A 23,525-nucleotide genomic window follows, 5' to 3' on the forward strand; every position below is an offset into this window, starting at 1 on the left:
AGATATATGTACCCCTATGTTCACAGCAGTACTATTTACAGTAGCCAAGACATGGAAACAACCTAAATGTCCATCAACAGATGAATGGATAAAGAAGATGTATATATATGTACAATGGAGCATTACTCAGCCATAAAGAAGAATGAAATAATGCCATGTGCAGCAACATGGATGGACCTAGAGATGATCATACTAAGCAAAGTCAGAAAGAGAAGGACAAAGACCATATGCTATCACTTACATGTGGAATCTAAAATGACACAAATGAACTTATCTACGAAACAGAAACAGACTCACAGACACAGAGAACAGCCTTGCAGTTGTGGGGGAGGGAGGGACCGGGAGTTCGGGAGTAGCAAGCGCAAACTATTACACAGAGAATGCATAAGCCACGAGGTCCTGCTGTACAGCACAGGGAGCTCTGGTCAACATCCTGTGATGAACCATAATGGAGAAGAATTTTTTAAAAATCTTTCTTTGAAGAGGAAAGTCAAATGACACTTTTTAGAGAAATATGTAAAATATGTATGTTTTAACATGTTTTATTTTTTTAAAGAAAAAGAGGTCTGGCCTTTTGAGAAAAAAGCAACCTATACTAGATGAGGAGGCAAGACTGGGGCTGGAGAGTATTCGTGACTCCAGTCACAGATTATTTCCATAAAAGCCTTTACAGCAGCAAGGTCTTCAGAGAGACACAATAAAGGAAGAAATTTTCCATGTATCAGATTGGCAAAAATTTCAGAGTAATAAAAGCTACTGATGGCAAGGGTGCTAGGAAACTTGTATACATTGCTGGTATCTTCTAAACTGTATAAACTTTCCTGGAAGGCCACTTAGCAACAAATATCAAAAACATTTTAAAAATACACTTTGATTCAACAATAGCATCTTCTGTCTTTAGAACACATTTCTTGACAAAGAAGAGTACAAAAAGATGTATGCCTATAGAGGTTCACATGGTGTTTGATAGTGAAAAATTACAATCTAAATGCTGTTGGCTGGAGACCGATTAAGTAAATTATAACATACAATTGAGTACCATGTAGCCATTAAAAGTGATGGAGATTCATATACTCCACTGTGCAAAGATGTTCTTATGAGTATTCAGTGACAAAGAGTTCCATAGTAGTCCAGTAAAAGTATTTATATATGATTATACGAGCATGCCTATAGAAGCTCTACAAGGATGTTCCTACTATAACAAGTGATTACAATTCAGGGAGATCTTTGGTGATTTTTGTTTTTGACCTTTTCTACACTGATTTTTTCTTTTCATACAATGAGTACATATATATATATATATATATATATATATATATATATATATATATTTTTTTTTTTTTTATTTTATAAAAAAAAGCCATGGGCTTCCCTGATGGCACAGTGGTTAAGAATCCACCTACCAATGCAGGGGACACGGGTTCGAGCCCTGGTCCGGGAAGATCCCACATACGGCCGAGCAGCTAAGCCCGTGTGCCACAACTACTGAGCCTGCACTCTAGAGCCCACGAGTCACAACTACTGAAGCCCACGAGCCTAGAGCCTCTGCTCTGTAACAAGAGAAGCCATCGCGATGAGAAGCCCGCACACCGCAACGAAGAGTAGCCCCCGCTCACCGCAACTAGAGAAAGCCCGCGCAGCAACGAAAACCCAATGCAGCCAACAAACAAATAAATAAATCAATAAATTTATTTAAAAACCCATTTTTGTTTAAAAAAAGTAGGTCCTAAATATATTTTTTCTTTGAAAATAAACACCAATATATGTAAATAAAAACAAATACCTCTTATCCCATGGTTAAAAAAAAACTCCATTTATAAGAGTTAATTTTAAAATTTAAATCTCTGGACAATTTAAAGTATTTTACAATAACTGAGAATGTTTCCATTCATGGTTTTATTTCTATCGATGTTTTAGCTCCTGTGAAGACAACTATAAATGACATGCAAATTTAACTACGCCAGGTATCATGAATATATTCTAACACAACCACAGTAAATGTTAGCAGTGGGTGATTCTGACCAGTATTTTGAGATAACTTCAAACAAATGCAGAACACGGGTCCATTAAGCATAAAAAGCTATAGCGATTCCAATCATATCTATCAGGAATTTTTTATACACCTAATGTTTTTCCTTCAAAGGGAAGAAAAAGAAAACAAGACAGCCTAACCATAAATATGCTCAACCTCTTGCTCAATACCTACTATAAATAATAAAAGGTAAAAAAGTTTTAACATGTAAATAACTATAGGTGGCATGGTTTTTTCTTTTTGACAACTGGGGGATTACCAGTTAGTATCAATAACGCCCTTACTGCCTGAAGAGCATTTATCTCCACTATTCTCTAAACTTAAAACATCTGCCCTAATAAACAATCTAATCACATCACCATGTTGTGCACTCACATGGCCCGAATGCACCAGGATCATGTGCACAGCTGCAATAGGGAACCATGAACCCATAGTGAACGTTCATTCTTTTCACAATTCATTCCTGTTATAAAATTAATGCTGCCTCGATCATAAACACATGATAAAATACCATAATTCAAAGTAAGTGATGAACCCATTCTGAGCAATCAGGCCATGCCCATGGCTGGTCAGCAGGGTGGAGCTGGTGTGGCGATGCCAGGCTGGACCTGCACTGGTTCCTACGCTAAGGCAGGCAGGGTGCCACTTTAAATCCTGGGCAGCCTGATCTGCTACAGTTGGCTGACAGGATAGCTTCCAATAGCTCTCCTTTTTTGGAACCTCTGATTAAATGATCTACCATTGTGTAAATTAAAATTTTTTATTTATATCTGATGTATTAAACATGTTCCATGTTAATGAAATTCTGCACTAATTATGAATAAACAAAGAGTAAATCCAAAATATTTCTAATAAACTGAAGAGCTTTGCTTTAAGCCTTTTCAGCCAGCAGATGTAGCTGTGAATTAAAATAGGGAATGCAAGCTGCTCTTGGTCAGCCACTAGATGGCACCCTTTTCTATGGAACTGGTTTACACTGGAGATTTAATACAATTCAACTATTTTGACACTGGATTGATTCTGATTTACATGCATTTATCTAGAATGATCATCTCAATTACTTAATGAGTGCACAGACCGCAACCATTTTTGCGCAACATTTTTTGACTAAAACTTTTCATTCCTCATAGACACATGACATTTCCTAATGAGAGGAAGTAAACAGCGATAAAAGTTCATCACTGGGGGCTTCTCTGGTGGCACAGTGGTTGAGAGTCCGCCTGCCGATGCAGGGGACGCGGGTTCGTGCGCCGGTCCGGGAAGATTCCACATGCCGCGGAGGAGCTGGGCCCGTGAGCCATGGCCGCTGAGCCTGCGCGTCCGGAGCCTGTGCTGCGCAACGGGAGAGGCCACAACAGTGAGAGGCCCGCGTACCGCAAAAAAAAAAAAAAAAAGTTCATCACTGGAATCAGGGCTACCTCATCAAAACTCTCTAAATGCAAGGCTTCCCTGGTGGCACAGTGGTTAAAAATCCACCTGCCAATGCAGGGGACACGGGTTCGAGCCCTGGTCTGGGAAGATCCCGCATGCTGCGGAGCAACTAAGCCCGTGCGCCACAACTACTGAGCCTGTGCTCTAGAGCCCACAAGCCACAACTACTGAGCCCACGTGCCACAACTACTGAAGCCCGCACGCCTAGAGCCCGTGCTCCGCAACAAGAGAAGCCATGACAATGATAAGCCCGTGCACTGGAACGAAGAGTAGCCCCCGCTCACCACAACTAGAGAAAGCCCACACGCAGCAACAAAGACCCAACACAGCCAAAAATAAAAAAAATAAAAACCTCTAAATGCAGAACCAAAATATACCACATTGCTCTCCACAAGCCTCAGGGCAGGGTCATACAATAACAAGTTCCTTGGAATCACCCATAACGCTTAAAAACCTATGCCTTACATACTAACAGTCCGCTGGGGAGCGCTGTCTTAGTTCAGTGCCAGGCTCAGGGTAGGCCCACAAATGTCTTTTGAATAAACAAATTAATAAACACGACTGCTTTTAAAAGATGTGTCCTAAAAAAGTATCAGTGGGTTCATTTTTCTGTGAGACTTCTCAGATGTGGAAATCAAACTGATATGCCTAATGACTTACCAGTAGGGAGAGGTTATTTCATTCTCTCTTTTTGGTTAAAGACATGAAGATGCAATATAAAAGGATTCCAAGTCTCCATACATTCAATAGTGCCAATCAGAAAAGAATCCCACCCCCAAATATTTTATTTAGGTAATAATCCTCTTATCAGTGCCATAATACAAAAACTTTCACATTCTAGAAACTAAAATAGCACAGTCTAGCCCATAAAGCCCAAGTTCTCAAGCATATAATTTAAATAACCTAATTTTGTTGGTCTATGAAAATTTGGATTGATTCATTATGACTCTTCTAAATCAAAGACTGTTCATATTTTCAAATACCTTAAAACTTTACTACTCAATTTATGACCTACATTACTAAACTCTACAAACATTACCTATCAATTCCATGCACTCAATGTGAAGTACTAACAGACCATCATTTTAATAGAAACCAAAAGCTTAATAAGTTTATTATTATTTGCATGCCCCTCCCCCAAAGCAGATTTCGTATGTAGTCAAGGAAGCTTTGTGTACTCCCGGGCAGTTGTGCTTTATAGTCAGCATAAATTAATAAAAAGAAAACCTAGGACTATTTTCAAAAAAGCAGTATTATTGTCAAAGCAATACATATTTAAGAATTACACAAAAAAGTAAAATACAAAACTCACCCACATGCCCATAATTCTTTCACATATTATCACTAAACATATTTCCTCCCAATCTTTTCCATTTGTTTTCAAATAATTGCTCTCATATGAAAAAAGAATGGCTGGTCCTATACGAGAATGAAGTCAATTGTGATGTTGGGAGGTCCACACTAAAGATACCCAGTAAAACCTGTCAAATGATCAAGACTGTGTGGATCATTCCACAGTCAAAACCAGATTCACTACCTCCTTCCCCTTGCCCCTTCCACCTACTCCTTTATTTCCCACCTTAGCTAAGGGAGGTAAAATTGAAAACGAACCAGGTTCTGCAGACCATCAGACTTAGCTTCAAATCTTGACTCTGCCAATTACAAGCTGTGTGACTTAACCTGAGTCCCTATTTCCTCATTTACAGGATGGGGGATATTAACACCTACTTCATAGCTGTTGTGAGGATTAAATAATCTGCTATGTCTAAAATGTCTGGCACAATGCCTGAAATGGAAGAAGAGATTTTATATTGGTCAAAGCAAAATTGAGGTAACAATAAAAATCATCAAAAATCTTCAGTCATGGGTTTTCTAACTTTTTTCAAGTAATCCCTACTTTATTATTACAAACAATGAGTAGCAGGCAGTTACTTAAAAAATAAAGGTTACTCAGACTAGGAAAAAAGCAACATCTGTTTGTCTGTCAGTATATTTTAAGTGAAAAGTACAATAATGCCTATGTAGTTATTATTAAACTAAGTGTGAAAAATTCAATAATAATAATACCTATTACTCCAGCAATTCCCTCTCCCTTGCATCAATTCCCCCCTCCACTGAATCATTCCTATTAGCATGCACACATGCTGTTAATTCTCCCAACTTTAAAAAAAAAAAAAAAAACCTCTCTTGATCCCATTCCCCCTCCTAGCTACGACCCCATTTCTTTCTTTCTCTTTACAGCAAAGCTCAAGACTTGCCCATACACACTGCCTCCGAGCTCTCTCCCCTCCATTCTCCTTCAGATCCACTCCACTCAGGCTTTACCCACCAATGACCACCACATCTCAGTGAACTACCAGTTCTCATCCTACATGACTTATACCCAGCATCCTCCTCCTTGAAAGATGTCTTTTCACCTGGCGTCCAAGTCACCATTCTCCTGGTTTCCCCTGCTTCTTCAGCAGGGAAACCTCCTCATTCCTCAACCTCTAAACCTTAGGAGCTCCTAAACCAAGGGCTCCTTTCTCAGACCGCTTCTCTTTTCTCTCTACATTCACTGTCGATGCGAGCTCATCTGATCTCATGGTTTAAATACTATCCACATACTGATTTAGATCTTCACCTTGACCTGTTCCCTGAATTCCAACTTCTATATCTAACTGCTTGCTTGACTCTCCACTTGGCTATCTAAAATCTACCTCCAACTCATAAGTCCCAGACTGAGCCCCTGACGTGATCTCCTAATATCTGCTCCTTTCACACTGGTCCCATCCATTTTCCAGTCGTTCAGACCAAAAGCCTGGAGACATCCTTGACTTGACTTTTTCTCTCACCTCCCACATTCAGTTTATAACAAGTCCTTGTTGCCCCTACCTTCAAAATATATCCAGAACCTCTTTTCATCAACTCTACTTCTGCCACCCATTCTAAACTACCACCAATTCTCACCTGTCACAAAGAGCCTGGTCCACAGAACTTCCTACCAATAGTTTAAATAAAAAGAAGCCACATATTCCAAATGTACAGCTTTTTACCTTGGAGTATAAGTTACACACACACAGGTACTAGGCTCTTTTTCCAATAATGTGTAAACACATTAATAATTTAAATAATAATTTTAAAATGCTTTATTTTAAACGATGTTTATATATATGGATGTCAAACAGCATAGAAAGTTGTTCCAAATTATTTTACTGAACAAGTAGCTCCCACAAATTTATACAGAACGAACATTTGCTATGCATTAGTCATTAATTATATTTGAAGTTTCGGCACCCTTATATATTTAAATTATTTATATGACTTACTAGTAATGAGAAGCTGCCTAGTTATTAGTAAAAATTTAGTCAATTCTCTGTCATCACTTCACAAGATAGTGAATAAACTGTATGCAAATTTGAAAATCTGGAAGATTTAGACGCACAAAGTAGAATAAACATTCCAGATAGCAATTACAGGACTGCAGTTACTTACACTGTGAACTCCTAAGGCCTTCCAGACTGCGAAGCTGATCACACCAACCCCACACCAGGCATAAAGTGAGCCCCACCCCAGGGCTCGCAAGGCAAGGGAAGACCCGCTCTCCGGTAAGGCAGCCGTGGCCACACTTCCCTGCAATGAAGACACAAAGGCTCTGGTAAAAATCATCATTCTGAAAGAAAAAATATTTGGAAAGTGTTTGAAATTAATGACTCTCTGTGTCAGCACCATGATACTAGGAAGCCAGACCAACCCAAGTTCACGCACTCAATAACTGCATGACTTAAGGCACAACTGCTCTGACAAATATTTGAGTGTGCAAGGCACCGTGCCAAGATCCGCGCTAGGTACACAGAGCAACTTCTTTCTGACAGAACACTTAAGACCTGGTGAGGGAGGGGGGAAACACAGACAACTAGAAGTAAATTATGATCTAAATGGAAAGGGCAACGACAGAACTGCATATACATACAGGGCACTGTGTACCCAGAGAAGGAGGACACCTGATCGACTTGCAAGAAGGGGAAGTTTTAAAGGAAAGCTTCCTGGAAGAGGTGTGCTAAATCTAAATTTGAGAAAAGACTTGTGATATAACTCATTGTGAGGACTTCTAAATATTTATGCAAAATGCCTGACATATAGTAGAAATCCAGCTCCTGGCAACTATTAATAAGAAACCAGAAAAACAACAGTAACCCTCCTCCCAAGTTTCAAGATATAATATTAAGGTAAAAATCTACAATTATACTAATTGAACAACTTTCAGACTATCAGCATAACGAACTTGACTAGAGAAGAATAAGAATGCAACGAGCACTTCAAAAAGGAATAACCCAGGGAGATCCCTGGTGGCCTAGTGGTTAGAATTCCAGGCTTTCATGGCTGTGGCCTGCGATTATGGAAGTGGGATCCTGCGGGCGAGGCCAAAGGAAAAAAAAAAAAGAATAACTGCCCCCATTACGAAATGTGCTGGGGTTGGGGGAGGGGTGGGTGCACTGTAAAAAGAGATACTGGGAGGAATGGTGTACTAATTTCTAAAGTCCCTTCCAATTCCATGACTTAGTAATTTATGAATTTATTTATTTTTATTTATTTATTATTTTTGGCTGTGTTGGGTCTTCGATGCTGCGTGCAGGCTTTCTCTAGTTGCGGCGAGCAGGGACTACTCTTCGTTGTGGTGCGTGGGCTTCTCTTGTGGCCGAGCACAGGCTCTAGAGCATGCAGGCTTCAGTAGATGTGGTGTGTGGGCTCAGTAGTTGTGGCTCATGGGCTCTAGAGCGCAGGCTCAGTAGCTGTGGTGCACGGGCTTAGTTGCTCCGCGGCATGTGGGATATTCCCGGAGCAGGGCTCGAACCCATGTCCCCTGCACTGGTGGGCAGATTCTTAACCACTGCGCCACTAGGGAAGCCCCATGTTTAAAATGTAAGTTGACAGTGTATTTTTATTTAAAGATTTAAACTCTGAAATAAAAAAGATACTCCTCCACTACACTGGTCAGACACTCTTTGGAGGACAATATCTAGGGTTAGTGTCTACTAATTTAGGTTAGAAGGAGCTCATAATAAGAAAACAACAAAACAGTAAAGCTCTGACATGAAGGGAGCTAATTTAATTTTTTGTAAAGTATGGTGATTCTATGGATGTGGTGAGCTCTTTTTCCATATCTATTGTTTCATGAATAAAACTGCACAAGTGGCATTCATATGCTAAATGTTTCTTTTTACTATTGATACTAACTATTAAATTACATTGATCAGAAGGACCAAAGCCACATTTTTCCTTATACTGTTAAAGGACCATTAATCTTATTTTTTAATGAGATTAATTTTTTTTTTAATGAGATTTTTAAATAAGATTGCAGGACTGCAATCTCCCAGGGATCCTGTATTTCCAAATACTATATCACAGTTAATAATTATATATATATATATATGCACATAATTATATATATATTGCTCCCTTACTATACGACAAGCACCGTTCAAAGCATTTTGCATACAGTAATTCATTAAGCATTTTACTTCACCTTACTCTGTGAGACATGTACTAGTATCCTCATTTTACTAAAGACCAACTAAAGTAGAGAGAGATTAAATAACTTGTTCAAGGTTTCATGCTTATAAAAGCTAGAGCACTTCAGCAGCCTGGCTTTACGGACTAAGTGGAATTTGCCATTCAGTCATTTATCACTTCTGATTCTAAATACAACACAATACAAAATGTAAATGAAAGTCTCTTTTTAAGTGGAAACAATCATAGTGTAAATTAGAATAAAAACATCATTACTTAGGATAATTCAAATATTTACACTACTGGAAGTAGAGAAAGAAGTGATAATACTTACAGGCCTACTTGAAATGTAACCAAGGGGCATTCACTTATTCCCATAGTTTGACATGAATATGAAATGTAATTTATCTTTAAAAATTTTTTTAAAGGAGACTGCAGAATTTAGGAAATATTAAGAATTTATTATTTTTCCCTGTGAGCCTGTCTGCTAAAACACACTAAACATCAATGAACAAAAATAGTCAGAAACAATAAAAACTTGAACTTCCTCAAAAGTTGTATCTTATTTTTTTCTGATTATATATCATCGTGGAAAATTTGGTATGTATGAGAAAGCATAAGAATGAATGAAAAAAACCTCCCTTTTATTATTCAGTAAAAACCATGTTAGACATTTAGACACATTCTCCCTCCTTCTGATTGTGGACATTTTAAAAACAACTTAACACCATTAAAATGTTCTTAATCTTCAACTTTCATCCTCTCATTGTGTCAAAAACTCAAATATTTTTACTGGTTACACGGCACTGATTTATCATAATTTACTTAGCCATTTGTTATTAATGTACGGTAGTTTCACTTTTTTATATTAAAAACTTCTTTGTGCCTAAACACTGACTTGCATTTCTGATTAAGTCCTTGGGGAAAATTCCTCAAAGTAGAATTATTAAGTGGAGAAGCATGAATATTTTATAAGCTGATAAACACTATAAACTGCTTTTCAAAAGGTTGTTCTAAGCTACAATGCTGTTTTATGAGGACCATTTCAAGTTGGCCTGCATTAGATGGTCTCAGTAAAAATAAAAACACAAAAAAAGAAACCTTTGAAATTTATATAAGACTATTTATTTTCTTTGCGGTACGTGGGCCTCTCACTGTTGTGGCCTCTCCCGTTGTGGAACACAGGCTCCAGACGCGCAGGCTCAGCGGCCATGGCTCATGGGCCCAGCTGCTCCGCGGCATGTGGGATCTTCCCGGACTGGGGCACGAACCTGTGTCCCCTACATCGGCAGGCGGAGTCTCAACCACCGCGCCACCAGGGAAGCCCTATAAGACTAGTTATAACTTACATTTCTATTGTTACTGAGAATGAGTATTTGTCCAAGTTATTATAAGCCAATGTTCACATCTTTTGAATTGCATATTCATGTTTTTTGTCCATTTAAAGTTTTCTGATTTGTATATTCTTTCTATATTAATGTTCTTTGAAGCCCTTATACCTATCATACGTGCTATCATATTCCCTAGTTTGGTTTGCTTTTATCCTTTTATTTTGCTTATTGTTTGTTTTTGGTTAAAAATGCATTCTAATGCTTTTAAACTTACTAAAATTTCCCTCATCTGGAAATTGGTTCAAGATGGCAGAGTAGAAGGACATGTGCTCACTCCCTCTTGCGAGAGCACCTGAATCACAACTAACTGCTGAACAAGCATCGAAAGGAAGACACTGGAACTCACCAGAAAAGATACCCCACATCCAAAGACAAAGGAGAAGCCACAATGAGATGGTAGGAGGGGCACAATCACAATAAAATCAAATCCCATAACTGCTGGGTGGGTGACTCACAAACTGGAGAACACTTATACCACAGAAATCCACCCACTGAAGTGAAGATTCTGGGCCACACATCAGGCTTCCCAACCTGGGGGTCCAGCAACAGGAGGAGGAATTCCCAGAGAGTCAGACTTTGAAGGCTAGCGGGATCTGACTGCCGGACTTCGACAGGACTGGGGGAAACAGAGACTCCACTCTTGGAGGGCACACACAAAGTAGCGTGCACATCGGGACCCAGAGGAAGGAGCAGTCTCCCATAGGAGACTGAACCAGACCTACCTGCTAATGTTGGAGGGCCTCCTGCAGAGGCGGGGGGCTGCTGTGGCTCACCATAGGGACAAGGACACTGCCAGTAGAAGTTCTGGGAGGTACTCATTGGCGTGACCCCTCCCAGAGTCCACCAATGGACCCACCAAAGAGCCTGTAGGCTCCAGTGCTGGGTCACCTCAGGCCAAACAACCAACAGGGAGGGAACTCAGCCCCACCCATCAGCAGTTTTAAAGTTTTACTGAGCCCTGCCTACCAGAGCAACACCCAGCTCTACCCACCACCAGTCCCTCCCATCAGGAAACTTTCACAAGCCTCTTAGATAGCCTCATCCACCAGAGGGCAGACAGCAGAAGCAAAAAGAACTACAATCCTGTACCCTGTGGAACGAAATCACATTCACATAAAAACAGACAAAATGAGAAGGCAGAGGATTATGTACCAGATGAAGGAACAAGATAAAACCCCAGAAAAACAACTAAATGAAGTGGAGATAGGCAACCTTCCAGAAGAATTCAGAATGATAGTGAAGATGATCCAGGACCTCGGAAAAAGAATGGAGGCAAAGATCGAGAAGATGCAAGAAATATTTAACAAAGACCTAAAAGAATTAAAGAAAAAACAAACAGAGATGAACAACACAATAACTGAAAGGAAAAGTACACCACAAGGAATCAATAGCAGAATAACCGAGGCAAAACGGATAAGTGACCTGGAAGACAGAATGGTGGAACTCACTGCCATGGAACAGAATAAAGAAAAAAGAATGAAAAGAAATGAAGACAGCCTAAGAGACCTCTGGGACAACATTAAATGCAACAACATTTGCATTATAGGGGTCCCAGAAGGAGAAGAGAGAAAGGACCTGAGAAAATATTTGAAGAGATTATAGTTGAAAACTTCCCTAACATGGGAAAGGAAATAGCCACCCAGTCCAGGAAGCGCAGAGAGTCCCAGGCAGGATAAACCCAAGGAGAAACACACCAAGACACACAGTAATCAAATTGACAAAAATTAAAGACAAAAAGAAAAATTATTTAAAGCAACAGGGAAAAAATGACAAATAAGATACAAGGGAACTCCCATAAGGTTAAGAGCTGATTTCTCAGCAGAAACTCCACAAGCCAGAGGGAGTGGCATAATACATTTAAAGTGATGAAAGGGAAGAACCTACAACCAAGATTACTCTACCCAGCAAGGATCTCATTCAGATTCAACAGAGATATCAAAAGCTTTACAGACAAGCAAAAGCTAAGAGAATTTGGCACCACCAAACCAGCTCTACAACAAATACTAAAGGAACTTCTCTAAGTGGGAAACACAAGAGAAGAAAAGGGCCTACAAAAACAAACCCAAAACAATTAAGATAATGGTAATAGGAACATACATATCGATAATTACCTTGAATGTGAATGCATTAAATGCTCCAACCAAAAGACAAAGGCTTGCTGAATGGATACAAAAATAAGACCCATATATATGCTGTCTACAAGAGACCAATTTCAGACCGAGGGATACCTACAGACTGAAAGTGATGGGATGGAAAAAGATACTCCATGCAAATGGAAATCAAAAGAAAGCTGGAGTAGCAATAGTCACAGTAGATAAAATAGACTTTAAAATAAAGAATGTTACAAGAGACAAGGGAAGACACTACATAATGATCAAGGGATCAATCCAGGAAGAAAATATAACAACTATAAATATATATGCACCCAACATAGGAGCACCTCAATACATAAGGCAAATGCTAACAGCTATAAAAGAGAAAATCGACAGTAACACAGTAATAGTGGGGGACTTTAACATCTCACTTACACCAATGGACAGATCATCCAGACTGAAAATTAACAAGGAAACACAAGCTTTAAATCACACAGTAGACCAGATAGATCTGATATTTATAGGACATTCCATCCGAAAACAGCAGATTACACCTTCGTCTCAAGTGCACACAGAACATTCCCCAGGACAGATCACATCCTGATCACAAATCAAGCCTCAGTAAATTTAAGAAAACTGAAATCATATCAAGTATCTTTTCTGACCACAACGCTATGAGATTACAAATCAATTACAGGGAAAAAAACGTAAAAAACTCACACTCACGGAGGCTAAACAATACATTACTAAATAACCAAGAGATCATTGACGAAATCAAAGAGGAAATTAAAAAATACCTAGAGACAAATGACAATGAAAACACAACAATCCAAAGCCTACTGGATGCAGCAAAAGCAGTTCTAAAGGGGAAGTTGATAGCAATACAAGCCTACCTCAAGAAACAAGAAACATCTCAAATGAACAATCTAAACTTACACCTAAAGGAACGAGAGAAAGAAGAACAAACAAAACCCAAAGTTAATAGAAGGAAAGAAATCATAAAGATCAGAGCAGAAATAAATGAAATAGAAAGAAAACAATAGCAAAGATCAATAAAACTAAAAGCGGGTTCTTTGAGAAGATAAACAAAATTGATAAACCTTTAGTCAGACTCATCAAGGGAAAGAGGGAGAGGACTCAATTCAATAAAATTAGTAATGAAAAAGGAGAAGTTACAACAGACACCACAGAAATACAAAGCATCCTAAGAGACTACTACAAGCAACTCTATGCCAATAAAATGGACAACCTGGAAGAAATGGACAAATTCTTAGAAAGGTATAACCTCCCAAGACTGAACCAGGAAGAAATAGAAAATATGAACAGACCAATCACAAGTAATGAAATTGAAACTGTGATTAAAAATCTTCCAGCAAACAAAAGTTCAGGACAAGATGGCTTCACAGGTGAATTCTATCAAACATTTAGACAAGAGCTAACACCCATCCTTCTCAAACTCTTCCAAGGAATTGCAGAGGAAGGAACACTCCTAAACTCATTCTACAAGGCCACAACCCTGATACCAGAACCAGACAAAGATACTACAAAAAAGAAAACTACAGATCAATAACACTGATGAATATAGATGTAAAAATCCTCAACAAAATACTAGCAAACAGAATCCAACAGCACATTAGAAGGATCATACACCATAATCAAGTGGGGTTTATCCCAGGGATACAAGGATTCTTCAGTATATGCAAATCAATCAATGTGATACACCATATTAACAAATTGAAGAATAAAAACCATATGATCATCTCAACAGATGCAGAAAAAGCTTTTGACAAAATTCAACACCCATTTATTATAAAAACTCTCCAGAAAGTGGGCACAGAGGGAACCTACCTCAACATACTAAAGGCCATATACGACAAGCCCACAGCAAACATCATTCTCAATGGTGAAAAACTGAAAGCACTGCCTCTAAGATCAGGAACAATACAAGGAAGTCCACTCTCACCACTATTATTCAACATAGTTCTGAAGTCCTAGCCACGGCAACCAGAGAAGGAAAAGAAATAAAAGGAATGCAAACTGGAAAAGAAGTAAAACTGTCACTGTTTGCATATGACATGATACTATACATAGAGAATCCTAAAGATGCCACCAGAAAACTACTAGAGCTAATCAATGAATTTGGTAAAGTGGCAGGATACAAAATTAATGCACAGAAATCTCTTGCATTCGTATACACTAACAACGAAAGATCAGAAAGAGAAATTAAGGAAACAATTCCATACACCACTGCAACAAAAGGAATAAAATACCTAGGAATAAACCTACCTAAGAAGGTAAAAGACCTGTACTCAGAAAACTATTAAGACACTGATGAAAGAAATCAAAGATGACACAAACAGACGGAGAGATATACCATGTTCTTGGATTGGAAGAATCAACACTGCGAAAATGACTATACTACCCAAAGCAATCTACAGATTCAATGCAATTCCTATCAAACTACCAAAGGCATATTTTTACAGAACTAGAACAAAAAATCTTAAAATTTTTATGGAGACATAAAAGACCCTGAATAGCCAAAGCAATCTTGAGGGAAAAAAACAGAGCTGGAGGAATCGGGCTCCCTGACTTCACACTATACTACAAAGCTACAGTAATCAAGACAATATGGTACTGGCATAAAAACAGAAACAGATCAATGGAACAGGGTAGAAAGCCCAGAGATAAAACCACGCACCTTTGGTCAACTAATCTATGACAAAGGAGGCAAGGATATACAATGGAGAAAAGACAGTCTCTTCAATAAGTGGTGCTGGGAAAACTGGACAGCTACATGTAAAGAATAAAATTAGAACACTCCCTAACACCATACACAAAAATAAACTCAAAATGGATTAAAGACCTAAATGTAAGACCAAACACTATAAAACTCTTAGAGGAAAACATAGAAAGAACACTCTTTGACATAAATCACAGCAAGATCTTTTTTGACCCACCTCCTAGAGTGATGGAAATAAAAACAAAAATAAACAAATGGGACCTAATGAAACTTGAAAGCTTTTGCACAGCAAAGGAAACCATAAACAAGATGAAAAGACAGCCCTCAGAATGGGAGAAAATATTTGCAAATGAATCAACAGACAAAGGATTAAACTCCAAAATATATAAACAGCTCATGCAGCTCAATATTAAAAAAACAAACAACCCAATCAAAAAATGGGCAGAAGACCTAAATAGACATTTCTCCAAAGAAGACATACAGATGGCCAAGAAGCACATGAAAAGCTGCTCAACATCATTAATTATTAGAGAAATGCAAATCAAAACTACAATGAGGTATCACCTCACACCAGTTAGAATGGGCATCATCAGAAAATCTACAAACAACAAATGCTGGAGAGGGTGTGGAGAAAAGGGAACCCTCCTGCATTGTTGGTGGGAATGTAAATTGATCCAGTCACTATGCAGAACAGTATGGAGCTTCCTTAAAAAACTAAAAACAGAATTACCATATGACCCAGCAATCCCACTACTGGGCATATACCCAGAGAAAACCATAAATCAAAAAGACACATGTACCCCAATGTTCACTGCAGCTCTATTTACAATAGCCAGGTCATTGAAGCAACTTAAATGCCCACTGACAGACAAATGGATAAAGAAGATGTGGTACATATATACAATGGAATATTACTCAGTCATAAAAAGGAACGAAATTGGGTCATTTGCAGAGACGCGGATGGACCTAGAGACTGTCATACAGAGTGAAGTTAAGTCAGAAAGAGAAAAACAAATATCATATATTAACGCATATATGTGGCACCTAGAAAAATGGTACAGATGAACCAGTCTGCAAGGCAGAAGCAGAGACACAGATGTACAGAACAAACGTATGGACACCAAGGGGGGAAAGCGGGGAGGGGTGGTAGTGGGATGAATTGGGAGATTGGGATTGACATATATATATATATACTAATACGTATAAAATAGATAACTAATTAAAAAAACTATTTAAGTAATAGAAGACATGAAGAGATTAAAATAAATAAATAAACAATGTACATGACAATTTAAAAAAACATCTTATTGCTACAAAAAAAGCTAACCATCATTGGTGCCTTCGGCAAGTCAGTACTCTTTTTATCACAGTCACATCAGAGATCACTGATCATAGATCACTGTAACAAATAAAGAAAAGCTTGAAATACTGAGGGAATTACCAAAATGTAACACAGAGACACAAAGCGAACAAAAAAGAAAAACCTTCCCTCATTCAAGTCACAGTCATTTCTCTTTCCTTCTAGCTGTATTTTTTAAAAAAAAACTTTTTAGTTCAGCTGGTATTTACTTTAGTTTTAATGGAAGCTGATAACTAAAGGGAGTTTACTCCCCCAATAGCTTAGCATCTGCCCCAGCACCACTCTATAGATTAATCCTTCTCCCAACTTATTTAGAAAATTAGATAGAGAGGTTTGTTTCTAAGCTATTTTCGTAATGTGAACTGATTTTTTTAAATAACAGAATCACACAGATTTAATTATAGAATCATTAAAGTCTTAATATCCAGAAAGTATATCATACTCATTACTTATTTATTTTTTTTTTTTGCAGTACGCGGGCCTCTCACTGCTGTGGCCTCTCCCGTTGCAAAGCACAGGCTCCGGACGCGCAGGCTCAGCGGCCATGGCTCAGCGGCCCAGCCACTCCGCGGCATGTGGGATCTTCCTGGACCGGGGCACAAACCCGTGTCCCCTGCATCGGCAGGCGGACTCTCAACCACTGCGCCACCAAGAAAGCCCATACTCATTACTTTTTATCAAACATTTCTTTACCATTTTTATCTATTAATTCTTCCAGAAAAACCCTGAAACGTTTTGTCAAGTTCTCCAATTCCCATTCATTAGCATTTTCATTAGAATGACATCAAACATTAGCTAACTGGCAAGAGACAGCAAACTTATAACATCCTGTCTTTCATCGGGAAATATATTCCCATTTACTCAAGTCTTTTTTTTTTTAAGAATTTTCTTTATATTGCTCAACCCATTTCTTAATAAAGGTTTTTTTATGCATTTGTGATTGTGAATGTTATTCATAGTACATAGAAACACTTTATCTGTATCCCCATGCCTAGACCTAGCAGATCTTATCTAATGACATACTTTTTGTAGATATATCCTGGTCCTGACCAGATTTTCAAGAGATTTTTCTTTAGCCATTTTCTATGATGAATACAATATACTACTCTCTAATCTTATTCCTTCTTCTCATGTCGCTATAATTTCAGCAACAGATCTCACACAAATGCACTAATTTCTAATTGGCTTGCATTTTCATCCAGAAGCAGTATCATTAACCAAATATTATCACACCAGGGTCAGTTTAAGTGCTTTGGCTTAAATTTTATTTTAGAAACTTAAATTAAAAATCTTTTACTTCCCTAAGAAGAAATTATATATGTATTACAGATATACATAAATTTTTAAACGTCTACACAAACCCACATTTGTTTTGCTAAGTAAAAAAGGTAACTATGTATAAAAATAACCCTTAATAACACAGCAATACTCCAAATAAAATCTTAGGTTTGCCAAACTTTCAGATTAAAAAAAAAAAAGGTACATGCTGTATTTGTATATCAGTCTCAGAAATTGATTGTGAAAGGAAGTGAGTTATTATCAGTTACTGTCTACATACTTCCAAAAATGAATTTTAGTGGAAATGATGTTAAAAAATTGATCTGCCCTTATTATTAAGTTTTTAAAAGTCTAGTCACAAGCTTTATCTGCTGGAGTTATACATCACATGACCTTCATATAGCCTGCTCAGAATTTTCAAAATGAACACTGACTGGTTGCAGGGAAAGACTGACTTGCCAAAAAATAACGTTGCTTTAAAAGATCTTTACATATAACCACATATGCTAGTCACATATATATAAATGAAAGCTACCTTTTTCTTCACTACCACATTGTTTATTTTTTTCATTTAAATTAAAATGAAGCCATGTGCATATGGAAGTTTGAATTTAACAAATCACAATGCAGTTATGATATTTAATATCCAACATAAAACAAAAAAATTATTTTCCATTATTTTGTGTTTATAATACCTCTTGTGCTTAAAGACATGGGTGCCCCTTATCTTGTATCTACTTTAACAAGAACTAATCTATTATTCACACGTGCAGGACCTATCAAGAACGAATTGTTCAGCTTTTCAGAAAGTTAACTGCTTACCTAAGAATAAGGCTCATGTTTTTAGTTTAGTTTTTTTTTTTTCAGTTTAATCCTGGGCTGAATTTGACATAAATCAAACTGATATTTAAAAAGAATGCTCAACCTAGCTATTTCCTCTACAGAGCCTTCCTACCTGATACATTTTGCTATATTCTTTACATCACAGAAACAGCCGTGTTGTTGTAACATAAACAATATATATTTTTTAAAGATTTATTTTTATAATTTCTCATAAGTTGTAACTATATCAGAAAGATGATGACTCACCCTTATGGTCTGTTCATTACCTAAATGGGTCTTGAAATAACTGTTATTTGAAGGATATTTAACCTCCAAAACAGGGGTTCTCAAACTTCCTGGTCTCAGGATCCATTTATACTTTGATCCCAAAGATTTCTGATTATGTGAATTAAAATAACCATCTTACAAAACAAAACATTTAGTGCAAAGATAGGCAATGTTTTACATTTTTGCTAATTTTTAAAATGTCTGGTTTAATAAAGACAGCTGAATTTTCATATACGTGTCTATATTCAATCTGTTGCAATATGTTTATTGTTGAAGTATATGAATAAAATCTCTCCTCATACAGATATGTGGTTGGAAAAGGGAGGAGTATTTTAATAGCCTCCCTTCTTTGATACTATACCCAAACTCAACAAATAGTTTCTTAAAAATTATCTGCAATATGGAATATAAAATCGTATCAATGAATTCTTGTAGTTTATTACATTAAACCCCATTAGTCTAATCTGCATTGTTGAATGGAACTTTTATCCAGGCATCATGATCATTCAGAAAATAATGATTTGCCAAGATAACAGTCATCTTTCAACTGTTGACATCATTTATTTATTAAATACCAAAAAATTACATCATTCATATCCCTACCAATCTCATTAGAAAAGCCTTTTAGGGACTTCCCTGGTGGTCCAGTGGTAAAGAATCCACCTTATAATGCATGTGATGTGGGTTCGATCCCTGGTCAGGGAACTAAGATCCCACATGTCGTGGGGCAACTAAGCCCACGTGCCATAACTACTGAGCTCATGCGCCTCAACTAGAGAGCCCGCATGCCACAACTACAGAGCCTATGCACTCGGGAACCCACACGCCACAACTACAGAACCCACACGCCACAATTACAGAGCCCATGCGCCCTGGAGCCTGCACACCACAACTTGAGAGAAGCCCGTGCACCACAGCGAAGAGCCCATGTGACGCAATGAAGATCCCATGTGCCACAACTAAGACCCAACAGCAGCCAAAAATAAATTAGATAAATAACTAACTAAATAAATAAATCTTTTAAAAAAAGAAAAGCCTTTTAAGTGTTTGAGCAGATGGCAAGCTCACAATGGCAGACACACGTTTTCTAAAATCTAATTTTTACTCAAAAACTGGAATTTTATCACTGGCAACAAATACTAACAATTGCTTGCTTGAAGAGACAGGTTCATTTTGTTCATTTTCAAGAAAATGCCTACCAAATACTCACTTCTGAATAACTACAATTTGTCTGTTGCTCTTACAAGTGAAAATAATATGCCATGAAAAAAAGTGGCTAGTTCAGTGTGTATCTCACACAACTGCTTTTTCTTGAGAAAAACATATTACTTTGGTATAAAGCAGAAGCGCTTTATGTGTACTTCCCATTTCTTCACACAGAATATTGAAGAGGTTAAGTTCAAGGGTCAAGATATTTAAAATAAATAATTTTACTTCTTCATCAAGGATACGCTTATGCAATGATGGGTTTAACCTCGGGTGCACAGGAAGGAAGAAAACAATGCCTGCTAGTATAGTTTGGGGCCACTGCCTCGACTACAGCAAGGCACCAGCAGTTTTACTCTCTGTTGTTTCTGTATCATTAGTGCAGGTATCTTAGCAGTATTATGAAAATAACTGGCTTTACAGACGCCCAACGGGTCTCAAGGATCCCCAGGGTTCTGTGGACCACAGTTTGAAAACCACCACGTTAGACTATAAAGGCCATGTGTGATATCAAATCTCAGAACCACAAAATAGAATGCAAAGTTGTGAACATGTATATGTGCTTTTTTTTTCCTGAGAGAGAATCGCTAGCTTTCATCAGATTCTCAAAAAAGATCTGTGACCCAAAGGTTATCATGTTAACTTGGATTTAGAAATCAACCAAAACTCCACTATTAAAACACCACTATCAGTCAGGTTTCACTGATTTCTTTCACAAAATATATATTTCTGCGCTGAAAATATTCTGTGACATAGGAGGAAAATGACCATGAGCTCATAACAGTGATTTGGGAAACTCCATAGGAACTCTGAGTATTCAGAGGGGAATCCAAATGCACTTGAAATGTGGTCTCTTGCCATTCTTAAGGCTTAAATATGATTATCGGATTATTAAAGATAAATACAAGTCAGAAGGGAATTCAACTGGTTTATGACTTTTTACATAACACTGTATTCCAAAGCAAATATCAAATTGTAATTAGATTGTTATTTGTGTGATTATTTGTTTACCATCTGTCTCCCACACCAGACTTAGCTTTTTGAGGGGTACATATGTTTTGTTCGTTTTTGTATCTCTTGCACCTAGCTAGCACAGTGCCTGCACATAAAAGATCCAAAATAAACATTTGTTGAAGCAATTAATTAATGGATAAATAAACCTTATGAGGCGGGTAGGGCAGAAACAGAATGATACAGAAGAACCACCACAGGGGAAGAAAATTTCTCAACTGGGAAAATGAAGTACACCTGTCCATGACAGCATGACTGCTCAATTTTGCTCATGGAATAAGGATTTTCTGCCCTCCGTAGGTTATAGTCATTCAACCAAAATTTACTGAGCACCTACTATGTGCCAGGCAATTTTCTAGGGAGTGGGGCTGCTGCACTGCACAAGCATGCATGGTTTCTGGGTTCAAGGAGCTGACCTATGTTTTTCATCTATACTAAGATGCACTGTATTTCATCATTTTAACATCTCTGAGAAAAGCCTCTTGCAGTGCTGTCTCAAGAATTTAATTGGCATTTTTTTTTTTTAGTGGTACGTACAATATTGGGGCCTCTCACAACTGAGAATGATTTACCTAGATTTAGATTTAATGTCATGTTGTGAATAGGAAATGTACTGGATGAGCTTTCAAAGACTTGTTCTGCTAAAAGTTTAAAAAGCGCATAATTAAGTACTTCTTTTTAAACGAAAATACAGACAGTTGATTAATTTGTACACTTCCTGAATCTATGAGGTGCACACTGGTTTACTTCTTAAAGTAATGTGAAAGGCCACCAACACTTTCTTTACTTTTCCTAGTCAAAAGAGCTGCCATTGATTTGTAAACAACAATAATGCTATGAATGGATTTCGGTGTCACAAACCTTATTGAACCATTCAGGACTTCTCTTTTTAGCCAATGATAGCGTTGTAACAAATCCAGCCAGCATTCCCGCTGCAGCAACAGTACCAAGGAAAATTCCACCTGTCAAGAGTTTTGGGGGTAGGGCATGGAGGGTGGGGAGAGGAAAAAAAAACAAAAACAAACCCTTACGTTAAAAAGATGGACACAAGTAAGTTTCAGATACTATTTAAAAATCACTTTTGAATTTCGAGAAACGATGGCTAAGCAGCTCTTGGCAAAGGTAAATGACAGCGGCTGGGAAACCTGCGTGACCACACGACCTCTGGTTCCTGAGGCCATGTTAAGGTAGAAAATAGGCGCAGGGTCTCTTCCCGGGGACAACTGCGTGAAGTTTCTCCAGGGGAGAAAAAAGAGAGAGTGAGAGTTAGAAAAGGGAGGACACGAGAGCAACTGCAGAGGGAATGGGGGAAATGCAGCACATACAGAACAGCTCGCGGGACCAGCCCACGGACTAAACCCAGGGCACCCAAGCGAAGGTCTCCTTGGGCGGGGTGTGAGTGGGAATGCCAGCTCCAGCGCAGGCTAGGGCCCCGGGTGAGGTTACCCCGACACCCGCACCCCACCACACCTTTAACCACGAAAAGCCGGTCATTAGTGGACACCGGAGCCCCCAGCCGAGAAGACGGCTCTCCAGTCCCAGCACCCTCTGTCTCCATATTTATAAGCCGCCACTACTGCGTCCAGCGCCAACTGCGACCGGGTGGAAGCGAGAGCTAGGCGGAGGAGAAAGGTTCCGCTGCCCCCTCCATCTGTGCAACCTGAATACCGGTCCGGAGAACGACCTTTGCCCCAAAACTTCTGTCCTCCCCCGCGCGCGAGCGGGGAAGCTGCTGTGGCTGCACCCCGGGGGCGGTGTCTTCCACGGCTGTCAACCAGGGAGGATCATTTGCCTGCTCCAAGGTGATGATCGCTGCACTTTAATATTGTGTCTATTTGAAACACTGCTCAGCTTTGACTCTAGGGGGCAGTGAGGGGTCGCAGATTGCGCCAGGAGCCCAGTCCCAGCCTGGTTAGAGACCCTGCAGCTCTGTTTCCCGGTGAGCCGTACACTATGTCTGAGGATTTGGCCGGCGTTAACATTTCACGATTCTAAAAAGCAGGCCTCGGCCTTTTCTCTGTACTTTGCTGGGAAATTTCGTAACAGTTGTCGCTTTAGGTGTAAGTGACAGGCTTTATCCCTGGAAGACTGCCAGCCTATGAGCTGTGTGGTGATGCGCTTCCTACCCCACGGTTTGATTGATTGTCCAGCCGAAGGGACTGGATGGCTAGCATGCTGAACTGAAGTGAATGGCACAACCGCAGCCGGGAGAGCAGAGGAGCACCCTAAGGGGTTGCTAACACGGAGCTTCAAGGCTGCCCCAGAGCGGCTCAGCGCCAGCGGCCAACAAACAGACCCAGTCTTCACAGGCTGGGAGGCTAATTTGCAAAAGGTGGTGGATTCAGTAAGCGGCCATTGAGAGGAGGCGGCTGGTAGTCATAGA

At 38.8% G+C, this 23,525-nt stretch overlaps 2 protein-coding genes across 2 annotated transcripts in view; both read right to left on the reverse strand.

Annotated features, from left to right (window-relative positions):
- LOC111167379 (L-lactate dehydrogenase A-like 6B) overlaps nucleotides 1-6,929 on the reverse strand; it is a 30,085-nt gene extending 23,156 nt beyond the window's left edge. The window contains exon 1 of the mRNA XM_089922182.1: nucleotides 1-6,929. This exon is cut by the window's left edge and continues 23,156 nt beyond it. The gene's annotated coding sequence lies outside the window, so the exon portion shown is untranslated.
- TMEM242 (transmembrane protein 242) overlaps nucleotides 1-22,745 on the reverse strand; it is a 49,570-nt gene extending 26,825 nt beyond the window's left edge. The window contains exons 1-3 of the mRNA XM_022560175.2: nucleotides 22,613-22,745; nucleotides 22,004-22,104; nucleotides 6,938-7,075 (exon numbers count right to left, since the gene is read on the reverse strand). Of these exons, the coding sequence (XP_022415883.2) occupies nucleotides 6,938-7,075; nucleotides 22,004-22,104; nucleotides 22,613-22,700 (327 nt within the window). The 5' untranslated portion in view covers nucleotides 22,701-22,745. The remainder of the gene's footprint in view (nucleotides 1-6,937; nucleotides 7,076-22,003; nucleotides 22,105-22,612) is intronic.
- Nucleotides 22,746-23,525: the final 780 nt, after the last annotated feature.

The sequence above is a fragment of the Delphinapterus leucas genome, chromosome 12, assembly GCF_059928025.1.
Source record: "Delphinapterus leucas isolate spDelLeu-1000000601 "Yukka" chromosome 12, BTC_Dleu_Yukka2, whole genome shotgun sequence".
Classification (NCBI taxonomy): domain Eukaryota; kingdom Metazoa; phylum Chordata; class Mammalia; order Artiodactyla; family Monodontidae; genus Delphinapterus; species Delphinapterus leucas.